We start from the raw sequence: 18,448 nt of genomic DNA on the forward strand, positions 1-18,448 counted from the left end.
GTAGTCTACAATTATGCCATAACTGGAAACTGAAAATATGAAGGCAGTAAAAGCCACAATTATTCGCACTGAACAATGATTCAGTGCATTGAAATGAACGCTAAAGTTTCGTTCAATAACATCGATTCGTGGAAAGGGTGGGTCTGAAGCATCCAAACCCGGTTTCACATCACACGTGTATTGCGACACGCTGCTTATCGTTATAGCTGTGGTATGAACAGTGCTACTCTTATATATTTAGAATGATTTTTAGAACCACATCTTTATCATTATCTTTATAGTTATCATTCTTGGTATGAACAGGCCTTAAGGCTTATTCATTTCACTTTTGGTGTGAAAGAGCCTATACATTTGCCAAAAAAAAAAAAAAAATAGAATTGAGTTTAAAAAAACAAACAAACAAGCCCACATGAGAAAAAGTACTGCAAAAGTAACACAATTAGTTACTTTTTTAGGGAATAACACAATATTGTAACTCATTACTTTTAAAAGTAACTTTCCACAACACATGGTAATTCTGCTTGAGCATGAAACTGCACTCTACTTTCCTCTCAATACAGGCATGTCTAGTTTTGGTTTTCTGTTTGTGTCACCCAAGGGCAGACAGTACTCAGATTTGAATGAAAACCTCTCACCACGCTCTCAATGAGAGTGCACTCATAATGCTGGCTTTATTCCAAGCATTTAATTGCCAACTGAACTAGACTGGGTAGCACGTTTGTGGTCATGTGCACTGAATGCCTAGGCAGTGTCTGAATATAAGTTACTGTAAGTACAGCCCAGCTGTCATCATCAGGATATCAGCAGTAATTTAAGATATTACACAAATCCCAAACATCATAAAATCACAATATTTTAGAAATAAAATAACTGTATCCACTGAACTGTCCTGATGGCCCAACCATCCAAATATATAGCCATAAAAATAAATCAAAACGTTCACACAAGTCACATTGGAACTTAAAATAATGTCAAAACATCAAACAATTTATTGATAAAATTACTTTTTTTGGAGATACTAGAACACTGGTGCTTTCACATGAAAGTTTCATTTTGTTAAAGATCTTTCAGGAACACATTAAAAGGGATTTACACTTGCCGTTATCTTTAGATAACACATAGTCCAGCATACAAAACAATGTACAAACATCTCAATAAATATCATGCTTACAAAAATAGACAGTGTCAAACTAATTAATCGTTTTAGTTCAACATTATTGCAAGAACCTTGCTGCTAGGGTGCAAACGGTCAGAATATTACAACATACATTATATACAACAAACCTAGGCTTTCAACACACACCCGCACACAGACACGCAACCATTACATCCTGTCAATTCTCCTCTTACAGTCATAGTAACATTTACCATTGAAAAATGTTAGTTTCAGTGAAGCTGGAATTAACACTCTCAGTTAAGACACATCACAGACAGAAAATCTATTAACCAGACAATGGCCATGCAAATCAGATTTAGAACAAAATAATTTCTTTATCAGTAGTTTTATTCTTTCCCTGTGTTTTTTAGTTCAGTCATGAGAGACTACTGTAGGGTAGAGTTCATTGGAAGTGCAGTTATTTGGCCCCATGATGGAAGCCATTATTACAAACACAAATAATTCAAAAAGAAAAAAAGAACTGTACATACAAAATAATGCCAATATTAGCATGTGCAATAAATGGAGCAAAGAAAGGGAGTGCAACGAGAGGAAATTCATGAACGCTGTAACAGAGTAAAAGAATGAGAAATATTCCTTACGAAAGATGTAGATGTTTGATAAAAGCGACTAAGATAAACCCCTTAGGGAAAGAGAGTGAATCTTTTTTTAGCAGATATGGCTGAAATGACTGGTGCTGTGCCCTGCTGCGTTCTCTTCTAACTCTGGCTACACATCCCGATGGATGATCTTAGTTTCTGCCTCTTGAAGAGGGATGTCCTGTCAAAACAAGGCATTGCGATTAATGATGTGTATTAAATTATGCAACACACGTCTGTGATCATAAGACATAAAACAAAGACTTTTTTTTTTTCAATGCTGAAAGCACAAAGCACATTTGATGTGCTAATGTCAAAAAATTGTGAAATATAAATGACCCTGGTAAAATTAAAAAGAAATGTAGTGCATTTAAAGCTGCCAGGCAGAAGCGTCATGGCATCTTCCACACAAAAAAGTCTTTGATCAGTTTGAGTTTCACCCACTGAAGATCACTTGCTTTAAAGTGAATATTATGTAATCATCTACCAATGCACATGCCACTCGAAAAATAAAAAATATGTTTTTTCCCTGTGAAAAATGCATTCCGATGTTAAAGGGTTATTTCATCCAAAAATGAAAATTCTGTCATTTATTACTCACCCTCATGTCGTTCCACACCCATAAGACCTTCATTCATCTTCAGAACACAAATTAAGATATTTTTGTAGAAGATCGTAAAACTAATCCATATGAATTAAGCGGTTTAGTCCAAATTTTCTGAAGAGACACAATCGCTTTATATGATGAACAGATTGAATTTAGGCTTTTATTCACAAATAAACATTGATCAGCGAACATAAACAAAACTCAATTCATATGTTTTCGTTTTACAATCTCTTTATGAACTTTTTGAAGTGTCAAAGTGGTAGTTGCATAGCTATCTATGGAGGGATAGAAAGCTCTCAGATTTCATTAAAAAGATCTTCATTTGTGTTCTGAAGATGATAAGCCTTGTTTACTGAAATCTTGGGATTTTGGCGCTCTGAAACTCTGATTTGAAACAAAAGATTCGTAAAGCTTCGATGCTTCATGAAGCAGTGTTTTGAAATCACCCATCACTAGATATTGTTGAAGTCGTTATTTAGTTTTTTTGGCGCACAAAAAGTATTCTCGTCCCTTCATAACATTAAGGCTGAACCACTGTAGTCACATGAACTGTTTTAAATATGTCTTTAGTAGCTTTCTGGGCATTGAAAGTGTTAATTATCTTGCTGTCAATGCAGGCCTCACTGAGCCATTGGATTTCATCAAAAAGATCTTAATTTGTGTTCCGAAGATAAACAAAGGTCTTATGGGTGTTGAACAACATGAGGGTGAGTAATTAATGACATTATTTTCATTTTTAGGTGAACTAACCCTTTAAAAGAATTTAATTTTATTGAAAAATGTTACCTAAAATTATTCATTGTTTAGTCAAGTATAGATTTTGATTAGTTTATTTAAAAAAAAATATACACTACTTTTTAAAGTTTGGGGTCAGTAAGATTTTTGTTCAAAGAAATTAATATGTTTACTCAGCAGGGATGCATTAAATTGCTCAAAAGTGACAGTAAAGACATTTATAGTGTTACAAAAGATTTCTTTCTAAAATAAATGCTGTTCTTCTGAACTTTCTATTCATCAAAGAATCCTGAAAAAAATGCATGTTTTTTTTTACAAAAATATTAAGCAGCACAAAATGTTTCAACATAATAATAAGAAATGTTTCTTGATCAACAAATCATCATATTAAATGATTTCTGAAGGATCATGTGACACTGAAGACTGGAGTAATGATGCTTTACCATCACAGGAATAGAGGGTATGCATAGACGTCACTTTCCCGACGGAACGCACTCCCTCAGCTGGACTGAGTGGCAAAAGAACCTACTGCATGACTGGATTTAATAGGGGAAACTGCGAAAACACGGGTAAAACAAACGATTACACTAAAGGTTGGGGTCGAAAGTGTTCCTTATGACATGTCAAAGAAACCTAATCCATGGAAATTGACATGCAGCCAGGAATCGTGTTTCCTGACATTTATATGTGCCTGATTTCGACGCCGGGGAAATACATAAAGCAAATCGGCCTGTGAACGCTTTATATAAATACAATATAGATAGGTCTAAATCGGAGTGATCACTTATTTCAATGTTATATATTTCGTCATATCGTCCAACCCTGAAACTTGTATAGTTTTTGTCAGTGTCTATTTAAAAACACCCAATTATGCAGAATATAAGATGGTAAATATGTAATTGATGAGTTGTCAACACAATATATAACAATACAATATATAGGGTTTGATTTTACTCCAAAATCCAACATTTTGACACAAAATGATAACTGCAAAACATGTTTCTTTGCCTGGAGTTCAGCTGTTTCTGTGAATTGCAGCGACCTATTTGCTTCTTTTTTCTGTAGCTTTCAGCAGTCTGTAAAAATATGCCTAAGATTTTGTGTCAAAGCTATTTGTACAGTCAGTCGCAAAGCTCTTTCCTGTTTTGGATGTGTTTTGTGTGTTTTTTTTGCGGCATTCACGCTGAAAACCAATGCTGCCACTCAGTCTTTTGCCACTCAGTGGGCGTAACCACAGTTATGTCCTGTGCACACCCTCTATAAATTACATTTAAATATATTAACATAGAAAACAGTCATTTTAAATTGTATAATATATTATTTATAATATAATATAATATTTCAAAATATTACCATTTTTACTGTATTTTTAATTACATAAATCCAGCTTTAGTGTGCATAAGAGACTTTTAAAAACATTAAAAAATCTTACTGACCCCAAACTTTTGAATGTTAGGTTGGAATTTGAATTTGGGGTTTTAGAACAGTATCCCTAAACTAACAAATCTTACACTTACACACTATGAACTATGTTTTTAAAAAAGTGTTTTTGTAGTCATATTGCTCAGGGAAAGCAATACACCAGAACTGCAACCGGTGTCCCCTGAAAACTGTACCTTGAATGAGTTTTGAAGGATCCGCAGGCGGTGCAGCTTCTCATTGAGTAACGGATCATTACAGCGACGGATGAATGAGCGCTTGTACTCTAATCGAGAAGAGGACCTGTGCTCATTGACAGGTGATAGACTAGTCCTCTCCAGAGCCCTGTACAAATCCACCAACGAGTCAGCCTGGTGCCTGCGCTCCCGCTCGGGACCTACAGAGGGCAGTGAAGAGTTACTTGCAATGACACCAATATTATCACCACAACTGCAATGTATTCAAATTGAAATGTAATCCACAACAAGTATATAGTTTTGTATATCAGTAATGGTTATTTGAATAATCACCATAAAGCATTTAAATACATAAATATGGTACTATATGTATGTTATTATAGCCCACAATTAAGCATTATACAACAGGGATTCTCAGCTCTGTCTCTTTATGTAAGGCTGAAAACCATTTTTATAGTACAGAACAACAGAATTAGATGTGCTGTGTTTATTATAATGATCATATTAGCTGTTATACACTTCAGAGTGACTATCAGGGATCTCAGGGTGGAAGAAAGAGAGAGCAAATGGCCCTGAAGCCATATTCCTCTGCTTCCATCCTGAGAAGACATTAACACGGACTGAAGGGACTCCTCCTCATGTGCTTTGAGGCACAGTATAGTTCTGAGGAACGGTGAATGTGTGGAACAGAAAGGAGGGATGAAAAAGGATAGACAGGGATGAGAGCTGTCATGTTGGATTAGTAGGACTGCACCTAATATGAGGCTACTGGAGGTCTTAAGGGAGATGTGTATTCAGCTGAGATTTGCAGCTACGGTGCATCTGAATCAAGCAGCAATATGTTTATCATTACAGGCTACAATACAAATAACTAGAGCGTCGAAGCAAAACGAAGCATCCTCTCAATGATATTTTGCAAAAAAAATCATTCAGTCATGATACCTGCTAAATAAAACAACAATGTAATTGTGAATACGGTTATTGTCAGCTTGCTATCAAGCCATTCTCAAAACTACAGAAGAGCAGGATTGTGATTCTTAATGCCTTCTAGTAAATGGTACTGGGTACTGGGTAACTACATGGGTTAAGGTTAGGTTTTTAGGTGTAGGTTCACGGTTAGTACCTAGTTATTATCCAGTTATTGCAATTACTATTATAAGTACATAGTATGTACATGGGGAACAGGACTGTAAAAATAAAGTGCTACCCAAAATTTGTTACACAGATGAATCATATTTTTCACCAACATTTACACCTTTCAACTAAATAACAATCCAAAATAGCATTTACAGATAAAGTAAATTATTATAAGTAATTGATAAAAGATGAAAATAATTTCACACACACACACACAAAAACATTTGCATAAATATAATGTCAAACATAATAATACTATGATATGAAATAATAATAATAATAATAATAATAATATATTATTTAAATATAAACATATATTATGATTATTATTACTATTCATAAAATATTCTGAATATTAAGCAGAACAACTAAAACAATTAAAATCAATTCTGCATATATGTTAAACAAAAATAATCAATATTGGATACATGAATATGATCTATAAATTATACATTTATAGATCATATTCATATGAATAAATATGAATTCATTCATGAATAAATATGAATATTTACATAATAATTATAACATATATATATATATATATATATATATATATATATATAAATAATGAATATAATAATAATTATTATTATTATTAAAAATATTATAATTATTATATCAATAGGATGTACTAAAATGTACAAAAATAATCAATATTGGATAAATCAATATGATCTATAAATTATAAATAATTTAAAATCGTTATAATAATATCATGATTATTAAAATATTCATGACATTTATTCAAATATTCATTTGTTGATTGCTATTAAAACGTATAAAACTCAAGGAAAAATCAACAACATCATGGTTATTATTATTATTAATCTGAATAAATATTATGAATATTCACATAATAATTATAACAACAATATATATATATATATATATATATATATATATATATATATATATAATGAATATATCAATATTGGATAAATGAATATGATCTATAAATTATAAATTATTTATAATCGTTATAATAATATCATGATTATTAAAATATTCATGACATTTATTCAAATATTCATTTGTTGATTGCTATTAAAACAATATCATGGTTATTATTATTATTAATATGAATAAATATAAATTTACATAATTATAACAACTATATATATATATATATATATAGTGAATATAATAATAATAATTATAATTATTATTATTATATCAATAAAATGTATTTACAATGCATATCAGTTGACCTCTGTTAAAATATGTATGAAACTCAAAGGAAATCAATAATACTGACAAACAGGCACACCTTATTATGCACATAATATGACATGGGCAAACATCCAGTAACTACTCACTTGCCTTTGCCTACACATGCTAACTCACCTACCAACTTCCCTCTGCATATGTAGGCAAAGGCAAGTTAGGAACACAACCGTCTCTCGGGTTCCTGACCTGTGTCTCTGGCATGGGCCCGGCCCAGGTGGTAGCGCTGTGCATCTGCATGTTCAGCTGCACTGCTGGCAGCCAGGATGGCATGAAGACCACTGTCACGGGGCAAAGTGAAACTGCGGTGCTTGCTTCCTACTCCACTTCCTTCTACTCCTTCTCCTCTTCCTACAGCTGTGATGGGCTTTTGACTGGGTTGAGTGGGCGTAGTGGGCGGGACGTAGTGTTCTGGAGGCAGCCCGTGCTGGGCGGGGAGCGTAGACTGGCGGCGGAGCTCGATGGGCACGGTTCGGCTGGGATCGACGAACACGGAGTCGTCTAATGGCAGAGTCTGCAGGAAATGGAGGCCGGAGCTGGTGAGGGGAGTCTCGATGAGGTCCTGCCACGAACGCCGCTGGCTGGCAGACTTTCGGCCCGGGGAGCTAGCGCTGCTCACGCTGCCCCCCTGTGTCTCGGAGAGGGGGGAGCGGGACTGGATGGTCTCCGTGGAGGGTGGGCGGATGTGTTGGGACTCCTGGAATGGACTCGCCTGTAACACAGAGAGTTAGATAATATGCAAGGACCTTTTAGTTGGTATATTTTACAGCTTAGAGGTTGGTGCAACAAGACGCATTAATCCAAAACGAAGGACAACTATAACAACAGGGGCATTTATATCCCTGTTTTCCATTTTCCCTGCTGTCGTCTTTTACAAGCGCTCCGCTGTCACCCTTAGTTATGCTCTGCCTGGATGGAACCGTCTGAGACAGCAACACACACACACACAATTCTCCTGCTTAGGATTATGGGACCCATTTGCGTCTCCTTCATTAAGATTACGGAGGGCTGGAGCCAGAGGACCTCCTTAAAAAAGTGCCCTTTGACTATGAATTTACAGTGGCCACAATCATCCCCGGAGTCTAAATAATTAATGTGTCCTTCTCTCCACCCCTTCACACCTCATTCTTCATCCTGCTCTCCCTCTCTCTCTGCCCTTCTCTTGTCCCACCATGTCTTTCTGCATTGCTTCACCTCATTTGTTTACTTCAGTCTTAGTTTTATTTATATGGAGTACACTACTGTTCAAGGTTTGTTTTTTTAAAAGAAATTAATACTTTTATTCAGCAAGGATGCATTGAATTAATCAAAACTGACGGTAAAGACATTTATAATGTTACAAAAGATTTATATTTCAAATAAATGCTGTGGTTTTGAACTTTCTATTCCTTAAAGAATCCTGAAAAAATATATATATCACGGTTTCCACAAAAGTAATAAGCAACACAACTGTTTTCAATATTGATGATAATAATAAATGTTTCTTGAGCATCAAATCAGCATATTAGAATGATTTCTGAAGGATCATGTGACACTGAAGAATGTGAAAATTCAGCTTTGCCATCACAGGACTAATGTACATTTTATACATATTGAAAACAGCTGAAAAAATCTTACTGACCCCAAGATTTTGAAAGGTAGTGTATGTGAGGAGCGGAATTACACGATCTTGCCTGGAGCGAGGAGGTCTCGGAGAGTTCGATACGACATGAGTAACGTGTTATTGGCCCATAATGCAATTACATGTCAGCAAGAATTCGCACACAAGGAACACAGGAACCCAAGCGAAAAAAAAGAAAGAAAGACATGACTTACTGAGGTAGGGTGCGGGTAAGTGTCATACGGAGGTGGAGGACTGTCCTGTTTAGGTGTTGAGGGCATGTGATCAGCATCCTCATGGTCACTCTCACTCCAGTAGTCTGAGGAAATGACAGCAAATATCCATTAAACACACAAGCAGTCCAAGAATTTGCAGTCCAGAAATTTGAAGTCTATGTGGTGTTTTTAATATACTTTAAGACAAACCATGTGCAAATTCATCAATCAACACCATTGCTGAGTATTTTCTCCTTAAAACTGCAGTTTACCAAAGACAGTCTCAAAAGGTTGGTTTGAAACCGCCCGTTCCCTACCATCACAAACAAGTAAACAATCCCGTCAACATGCGGGGCGGGGCATTTCCTATCATTCCTATCATGCTCTGTGGGCATTTTTACACAGTGAGCACGAAAACACCTTTAAGAAGGGACAGGAAAAATCAGGTATACATAGAAATATAGCGGGTGGATTATGTAAATGATGTATATTATGTAAATGATGTATATTATGATAAACTATATGCCTTTCTCCACTGATGTTCAAAGCATTTCTAAGGATGCTGATTTTTTTTTAGAAGGCAGCTGTCTGACTCTGCGATGGCGAAAAGGGAACATGGTTTGAGTAACATTAGCAACACATTATTAGGTGTTTGATAACATAGTCAAGCCAAAGGCTAATCATATTAATTACTGTAATGTGTCCGACGTAGAGAGCAACTCTTAAAAAGCATTACCGATTTACCAACTTGTAAATGACCCTGTATAATTTGCTCTTCATCTTCTTCTGAATCAGTTACTGGTTCACGCATATGTCTGAATTAAACCAATATTTACACTTGTCCTTCATGTGTAGCATTTACTACAGCTGACAGAGTGGATCAGCTTGTGTGAGTGAGAGGGGACGGGACTAATTTGCATATTACATGCATACTAAAGAGTTACATTCAAGCTATTTTAAGGCATGAATAATTTATTTTCACAGGAAAAATATGTAATTTTGATTATCAAAGATGAGTTTTAAGTGATAAAATTATTGACTGTAGGGGACTTCAAAAGGTGTTTGTGTACATTTTCTAGTCATTGTAGCATTTATTCATGAAATGATGGGAAAGAACGTTCTAATAATGATTTAAAAAAATTATTGTGACGAATTATTAAAAATGACTTCCTTCATTTGAACTTAAATGTCCTATACATGCATCCAACATGTTGTACTTCATATGCATATATTTATAGTACTTGCAGACCAGACCACACAAAGTCAGAGTTGGAGAATAATTGATCCGACAGGCTTAGTGGAGCATGAAGGCATCTTCTCACCATGATCCTGTCGGATCCTTTTCTGCTCCGTGTGAGCTGTTGCCGCCATGTTCAGCCGACTGAGCCACCTGTGAGCAAACATAACAGAAAATAAAAGTTACCTGGGGAGCACTGCTGAAATGCAGAGCTGAAAGAGTCTTTTGGGATGTCACTAAAATTAGTAGCTTTGATCAGCATAGGGAACATTAAATGAGATTCGGGAGTCTGTGCAAGAGAATTCGTGAGGAACTGACAATGTTTCAGATTACATTATGAGTCTTTTTGTTTCTTATAGGCATGTGGAATGTTTCTTTTCATCTTACCTATTCATATCATCCAAGTTGTCCGCAGCAAAATAGAAACTCTTGATTTTAGGATGGCAAGCCTTAAAAGCACTAAAAACAAGATATAGACACAATCAAAACATGCTGGCCTTTCCGAAAGGGGTGTAATGATTCAAGTTTCTCATGATTTCGGTTTGATTTGGTAAATACTTGATAAACTGCTGTTAGGGGTGCACATATTAGAAAATTTAAGGCAGATTCCAATAATATCAATTCTAACATGGTATCTAGCCATTATTTCAATATTCATATTTTCAAGAGACCATATTACCACAATTTTACATTATTAAGCCATTATGTTACATCAAAACAAACTACATTATAAAATGTGATGTTGCTGACATCAATTTACATTTTATGAAATATAAACCCTTATTGGAATATATTAAATACAGACATAAGGGTTCAGCATCACACCAAAGATATATTCAAAAAGTAAAGTATAGTTTAATTTTATAATTATATATTTATAATTTTTATATTATGTTATATTTATAACAACATTCAATGCCGCTATTGTAGGATAAACTGTAGTCGCATGCATACTAAATTAAATGGTTGTTTTTTCAGCTCTAGTTTATAATCCCACTCACAACTTTTTGCGACATTCGTTGGCTTGATCAATGTTGAACTCAGGCAAACTGACAAAGCCCTCTGCCTTCTCATCCTGAGAAAGAACAGAGAACAGTGAAATGAAAAACTGTTTATGTAAAAAGACTAATGGGCCATTTTGTGCTGACAATCATGCAGATGAATGGCCTGCCTTATGCCCTCACCTCTTCATTGGTGTACCAGTACAGGCAGGCATCTTTCAGCACAACCCAGTACTTCTTCCATTTCTGAGAGAAGTAACTCTTTGCATCCTTCTTCTTCCAGAGCCATCCCTCACAGTCACCCTGACCCAAGTCTCTGCAGGAGATTCGCCGCTTACTAATAGAGGGCAGGGATCCAGCTGAGAAGGACAAAGAGAGAGAGAGAGTGAGAGCAGAGATGTCAATGTGGGCATTATAAATGAAAGGACTGGCAGGAATAGAATCAAAACAGTGACATTTTTTGATGTACTTCCATATAATGGTAGAGAAATGTCTTGACATAATTATTCAGAGTGAGAGTATGTGATGAATGTGTGTAGAAAAAAATAACTGCAGTGGAAAAATCCTTTTTTTAATCAGTATTTTTTTTTTCCATTTTCCAGTAAAATTATCCAAACATCCTTGAAACAACAAAATTTACTTTAAATTACTTAAAATGGATACATTTTTACACAGCATATTGTATTATTAAATTATTAAAATAGTTTATTATAAAAAAATAAAATAATATTTTGTAACAAAATTATTCAAATTATTGTCATTTCATATATAATTTTAATTGTTAATCATTTTAAAATATTTTTAATAATTTAATAATTATTTGAATTATTTAAAAATATATCTTGAATTGTTTATTTTTCCTACCCCAACTCTTTTACATTTCTCGAGATTCTCTGAAAGCTAAACCTACTGTACACAAAATCTGAAGAATGATTAATTTTTCTGGGAAAACAAGACAAAAAAATATTTTTGTCTGATTAAAATTAAAATTATTAAAATATAACTACATGACATGGTTTTAGCGCTAGCAGAATTTAACATTTGACATCTCACCTCTTAACTTAACTTTCTTTGACCGGGAGAGCATGGATGATCGATCAAATGTCTGAAAGATAGTAAATAAATATAAGAGATTTAAATCACTTTATGCTGTGTCCCTTCATCTTACAGGACTCATACATTAAGTTGTCTTTTCTCCACTCACAAGATAGACAGAAGAGGTTTCAGATGTGGGTGTGACCAACGAGTCATGCTGCAGCATGTCCATCTGGAGGGCGGGGACTAGAGCATAGTGGGCGGGGCTTCCACCTTTCTCATTCCTTCTTCTACTACGCCTACTACTGCTGCGACGTCCTGTGTGGTACTCCTCTGTCCCTGCCTTGTCCTCACTCACATATCGCAGCAGGGAGTTTTCTGTTAATAAATGTATGGGATTATAAAACTACAGTAAACTGATTACGAAAATGAAATGGGACAAAGAACATTTTCAATGCAAGGTCTGTTTTTAAAAATTTAATAGACCAGTTTTGATTCTGCCTTAATTGTTAGAGTTGAAATCAAATTATTCAGAGGTCTCATGATCAAATAAAAGGGCTGAAAGATGCTGTGTTGCACACGTACAAATTTGATATAAATTCTGCAAGCTTGACTAAAGAAAGCATTCTCTCTGCTCCTACTCCTTCAGCAACAGAGCCTGGCCTCAACCAATGAGAAGCCAGCATCTTGGCAAGACCTCTATGTTGGAGTTACCATGGCAATGCAAAACCAAAAAATCCCAAAATCTCAAACAAAGAGCCAGCAAGATACTGGCAGATGGATCCCAAAACAAATGAGTTAAATATAGGGGAGACGGGGCTCAGGCCAATCTGAAGGGAATGGATGGAGATTTTAAAATGCGCAAAAGGAGAGGTCAGGGCTAAAGTGATGAAATCATCGATTTAGTATAACCTAAGTAAAAGAGTTAAAAAAACCAAAAAAACATCCCCCTTAACGCTCACCCACACACACAAACACACACCTCTTCTGATCTCTTTCTTCAGCTTGGCTGGATCTTCATAGTCTCCAACCCAGTTATATTCTACAGGCATGGAAATAGGCCTCAGCCGTCCTAGTACACAAGCACAAAATCAAATAAAACATTACTGCACAATACACATATTGAGCCAGGAGTAGAAAATAAAATAAACCTCAACTGTTATGTTTATTCCAATGATTTATGGCCACTTTAATGTAATATACTTCTGTATATATACTGTGTTGCAGATATAAAAACATCCCTTCTGACTGACTGATCCCTCGCCACCCTGGCAAGACCACAAACTTGAATCTGACTTAAAAAGAGACCAGTAGTAAAAGACAACCTCTCCTGAAACTGAAGCCAGCCTGTAAAGATCATCATGTAAGTGAAAACATGTACCATATGTGGGAGTGCTGTCCCTCCGTACGGGTGGAGGGCCCTGACTCTGATCATACTCATAACAGTACAGGACCGCATCCTCATCCAACAGGGGGAATCGCCTCCGGCACTCCTGATCCAAGAAGGAATTGGGTGAATCAGAACCTTTAGCGGCCTGCTGACAATTGCTGGTCAGATTCCCCATGTCATCTCTGCAATGGTAAGAAAAATCTTGTATAGTCTTCTATCGCACAGATCTTAAATATGAACTAGATTTTGAGCTTTCGCACAGTAAGATTTTTTTTCAAGAAATTAATAGTTCTATTAAAGGTGCAATATGTGAAAATTTTGTCCACTAGAGGCCTATTCAAAACAAAGGCGTAGCTTGATGACGCCAAGTTTGAGCGTGAATCTTGGGACATGTGGTCTCCACCTCAACGGACGGTGCAAAAGAACAGGAATAGGACTCGGGAAGAAATCATGTTTATGGATGAGATTATTAACGTTACTGTAGTATGAAGCAGAGCAGGACCGAGTGTTGTGGGAGCTGAATGAGGCCGCTGGAGCGATTGCGCAACACACGCCTCACGAGCAGCTGAACTTTTATTATGCCACAGTCGCCGGCGCTGCTTCCGCTTTTCCGGTCATGTATGAGGTATGAGGTAACACAGCTCTGTTTATCATATTAGATACATTTGAGAGTGTTGAAAATGATGTTATAACTCTGAGCGTTCGCTCGGTGACTGCTGTGAGACACTTGTTTGAGACACACTGCAGTAAGCTAGATCGATTTTGAATATCATATTAAATACTGGATGGGTTGTGTTGATAAATGGCATGCAATTCATTTTAAAACATATTGTATGATGGAGAAAATTCTGTATTACTGTTACTAAAAATAAAGCTGCATCTGATTATGCTATGTTAGCTACTTGACAAAATAGTGTTTTTCTCTTATGCATGGTAAAGCATGGTACTCGCAAAAAATTCAAGAAAATTAGATTTAAACAATAAGACTAAACGTGTTGAGCTATATAACAACAATTAGTTTTCTGTCTATAAATATATCAAAACAGTTGTTGCCTTGTCTATTAAAAAGTGTAATATATTAAAGCGTCTTTGGTGTTTCCATGGTTTCTACAAAATAAAACCGGAAACTGAGGCTGTCACAGTTCCCTCCTGTTCTGAACTCCATATCCCATGATCCTCCCTGTTTCCACACCTGCACTCACTTCCTCGTCATCTCCCCATCATCACGGATTACTTGCACCTGGAATTCATCATCAGCACTCCCTTTATATTGGACTCACTTCCCTGCACTCCTTGTCTTTTCTATTGTTTGCTATGTGTGTTTGGTTGATGTTCTCATCCTTTGTTTAATAAATATCCCGGTTTTGTAGAAGTCTGATATTGCTTCATCTCTGCTGCAACCACCACCGTAACAGAGGCAAACCGAGGGTAACGCGGGTATGACGCAATTGACAGGCGACTCCTCACACGTCCCAGAGCCTTGGTTAAAATAGAAATTTTCTCACGATTTACAAATAATTGGAAACATTTGGGATATTGTAAGTACTCAAGTGAACAAAATATATAACACTGGCCTAGTGGTTTTTGGATATTTTACTGCAAAAATATTACATATTGCACCTCTAAGCAAGGATGAAATACAGTGTTCATAAAGACATTTAAAATGTTATAAAAGATTTCCATGTCAAATAATTGCTATTCTTTTGAACTTGTTACTCATCAAAGTAACACGTATTACAGTTTCCACAAAAACATCAAGCTGTCATTCAACATTGATAATAAGAAATGTTTCTTGAGCAGCAAATCAGCATATTAGAATGTTTTCTGAAGAATCATGTGACACTGAAGGCTGGAAATTCAGCTTTGCATCACAGGAAAAAAGTACATATTAAAATAACAGTTCTTTAAAATTATAGTATTTCACAATATTTATTTTTTTACTGTATTTTTTTAAATCAAATTAATGCAGCCTTGGTGAGCATGAGAGATGTCTTTCAAAAACATAAAACCTTACCATCCCTAAACTTTTGTACTCTCCTCCAAAAGTGCATATGGTTTGAGGTGTTTCATACATATTTATACATATTTATTTATACAGAGTGCATCAGTGTACTAGTGTGTTCTTTTGTTCATTTCTGTCTGTGTGTGTTTGTCTGTAATACTGTACCTGGGCGTGTAGGGCTCGTCTGGGGGAGGGGGGATGTAGAGGTCCTGTAGAGCGCAGCTGTCCCGTCTGGATGGGGTGCTGAGGGTGCTGGATGGTGTGGCCACACTGCTGCTGGGGCTGGGGGGGATGATGGGCTAAAAACAGTGGTACAGTTAGCTTTAACATTTCCAACATCCCTTAGGAAAGTTGTTCAAATGTACTTTTGACACAGGCCATTTTCAGAATTTTACTTGTTGATAAGGAGTGCTTGTTATTTCATTGCGGGTAAAGAAACACATCATAAATAAGTGTATAAATGTCCTCTTCGTTCACATGTACAATACCGTTCAAAAGTTTGGGGTTGGAAAGATTTTATAATGTTTTTAAAAGAAATCTCTTATGCTCACCAAGGCTGCATTTATTTGATCAAAACAACTATATTATTAAATATGATTAAAATTTTAAAATAATTGTTTCCTATTGTAATACATTTTAAAATGTAATTTATTCAGTGTCACATTATCCATCAGAAATCATCTTTTAAGAAACATTTCTTATTATTATGAATGTTAAAAACAGTTGTGCTGCCTAATATTTTTTGGAAACTGTGATACATTTTTTTCAGGATACTTTGAATAGAAAGTTTAAAAGAACAGCATTTATTTGAAACACAAATCTTCTGTAACATTACAAATGTCTTTACTGTCACTTTTGATCAGTTTAATGCATCCTTACTGAAAAAAGTATTAATTACTTTTTTTTTTTTATCTTACTGACCCCAAACTTTTGGTGTACACCACTAAGATGTCTTTTCAATGTTTTCGTGACAAATATTTAAATGTATTTGAATCCAATCCCTTTATCAGATTTCTGTGTACAATTATGATGCCTAAAATAGAATGTAAAGCTTTCCAGGTTGTACATTTGTTACTGCAGCATCTCTGCAGTGTATGAGTGCTTAATGGATAGTTATTAAATGACAAAAAAGTGATATTTTTTTTGTCTTATGAGAATCTCAAGGCTTATCATACAAAGACTACTGATTTAACAACATTTTCAACACTGAAATATAATTAACACAAAATAAATTACAATTACTAAAGGAAATGAACTAAAATGAAAGGGTTAGTTCACCCAAAAACGAAATTTCTGTCATTAAAGGTGCTTTATGTAAGAATGACAGCTAGTGGTTGAAATGGGTACTGCAGTCCAAATTCAAAATATTGTTTGCCCCGCCCCGCCCCCTCCTCCTCAGACTAGACACTCTGGCGGGTTGCCAGTTTGAGGATATGCAACAGAAGCGAGCTCAATTGACATTGGAAGGCGAGGAGACTTACACACTGTAAGATAATTAGTTGATTTATTGATTTATTATGAGTTGATATCACGTTTTAATATGCTCCCGTTCATAGAGACTTTTAGATGGATGCTGAGGCTTTTTAGGTCGAGTAGAATCTGCGATCTCTGACCCACTTTGTTCGCTGGCTTCCATGGCTGCAATTCGCTGTATGTGTTTTCCGCCAACTGGCAACCCGGGGTGGCGAAATACTATTGGGTAAATTGGCAACGTGCGGTCTTGCACAGACCAAAACAAAACCAGACATTCCGACACGGAACGCACTTTTCAAAGTAAAATAACTGGCTGTAGCAATGGTTTTCAGAGAAACGAGTATGTGAACTCAGCATGTTTAATAAATATCTGCAAACATATTATGGTATTTTTATGCTTTAGTACAGTCAAAAACGTAAATAGAGCACCTTTAAGTACTCACCCTCATGTCGTTCCACACCCGTAAGACCTTTGTTCATCTTCGGAACACAAATTAAGATATTTTTGATGAAATCAGAGAGGTTTTTTATCTCCCATAGAAAGCAACGTAATTACCACATTCAAGGTCCAGAAAAGTAGTAAAAACATTGTTAAAATAGTCAACGTGACTACAGTGGTTCAACCTTAATGTTATGAAGCAACGAGAATACTTTTTGTGCGCAAAAACAAAACAAAAATAACTTTATTTAACAATTTTTCATCTTCCCTGTCATTCTCCTAGGCAGTAGTGAACACAGTGCAAAGCTTCCGTGTTTCGAAGAAGAATGAATTTCTTGCGGGTTTGGAACGACATGAGGGTGAGTACTTAATTAGTACTTAACTAACCCTTTAAAAGTCAACAAAAATAATAAATAATTTTACTAGATATCAAACACTCATCCTAATTGCAGAATAAGGCTCCTGACCTGTGTGTCTATGTGGATGAAGACATTTGAAAAAAATAGCTACGGCCATCTTTTAGTCCTGCTTTTAAGTATTTAAAACACAAAACACTTTGTGCACTTTGATGTGGCTTTGGTTCTGTGTAAATAAAATGCCATCTCAGTGTCTTCAACTTTGCTGTTGTCATGACAATCAGCGTGTCTTGTTAACTATCAGCTGTGCAATAGAAATAGCAAAGAAAATATAAATGCATGCAATTTATATACTGCACAGTCAAGCGTCTAAAATGACATTCCACATTTTCCTCTCAGGCCACAGTAAAGCTTCCTGATGCACAGGGGCTTCGGTGAAGCTGGAGAGGAGATTGGAGAAAGAGGGATAAGCACCAGATTAGAGGTAAAAAGATGAAAGAGAAAAAAGGAAGGTTAGTGGGTGGGGGAAGAGTGGAGTGAAGATTTGCCATGCAATCTAGTTGGTCAAAGCCCTAAGGGAGGGGAAGAGTGCTCTTAATGCTGCTAAAAAAAGAACATGCACA

General features: G+C 35.8%; 1 protein-coding gene across 7 annotated transcripts in view; it reads right to left on the bottom strand.

Moving 5' to 3' along the window:
• Positions 1-966: 966 nt before the first annotated feature.
• The window catches only part of cnksr2b (connector enhancer of kinase suppressor of Ras 2b), a 51,264-nt gene continuing 33,782 nt past the window's right edge, over positions 967-18,448 (bottom strand). For all 7 annotated transcript variants that reach the window (XM_051877286.1, XM_051877285.1, XM_051877291.1 and 4 more), the window contains 13 exons: positions 15,723-15,856; positions 13,547-13,737; positions 13,148-13,237; positions 12,335-12,543; positions 12,184-12,235; positions 11,314-11,489; positions 11,131-11,204; positions 10,517-10,588; positions 10,215-10,282; positions 8,893-8,996; positions 7,267-7,789; positions 4,714-4,913; positions 967-1,936 (listed from right to left, as the gene is read on the bottom strand). In XM_051877286.1, coding sequence (XP_051733246.1) covers positions 1,886-1,936; positions 4,714-4,913; positions 7,267-7,789; positions 8,893-8,996; positions 10,215-10,282; positions 10,517-10,588; positions 11,131-11,204; positions 11,314-11,489; positions 12,184-12,235; positions 12,335-12,543; positions 13,148-13,237; positions 13,547-13,737; positions 15,723-15,856 — 1,944 coding nt within the window. In that variant the 3' untranslated portion in view covers positions 967-1,885. The remainder of the gene's footprint in view (positions 1,937-4,713; positions 4,914-7,266; positions 7,790-8,892; positions 8,997-10,214; positions 10,283-10,516; positions 10,589-11,130; positions 11,205-11,313; positions 11,490-12,183; positions 12,236-12,334; positions 12,544-13,147; positions 13,238-13,546; positions 13,738-15,722; positions 15,857-18,448) is intronic.

This window comes from Ctenopharyngodon idella, chromosome 21 (assembly GCF_019924925.1).
Source record: "Ctenopharyngodon idella isolate HZGC_01 chromosome 21, HZGC01, whole genome shotgun sequence".
Taxonomy (NCBI): Eukaryota; Metazoa; Chordata; class Actinopteri; order Cypriniformes; family Xenocyprididae; genus Ctenopharyngodon; species Ctenopharyngodon idella.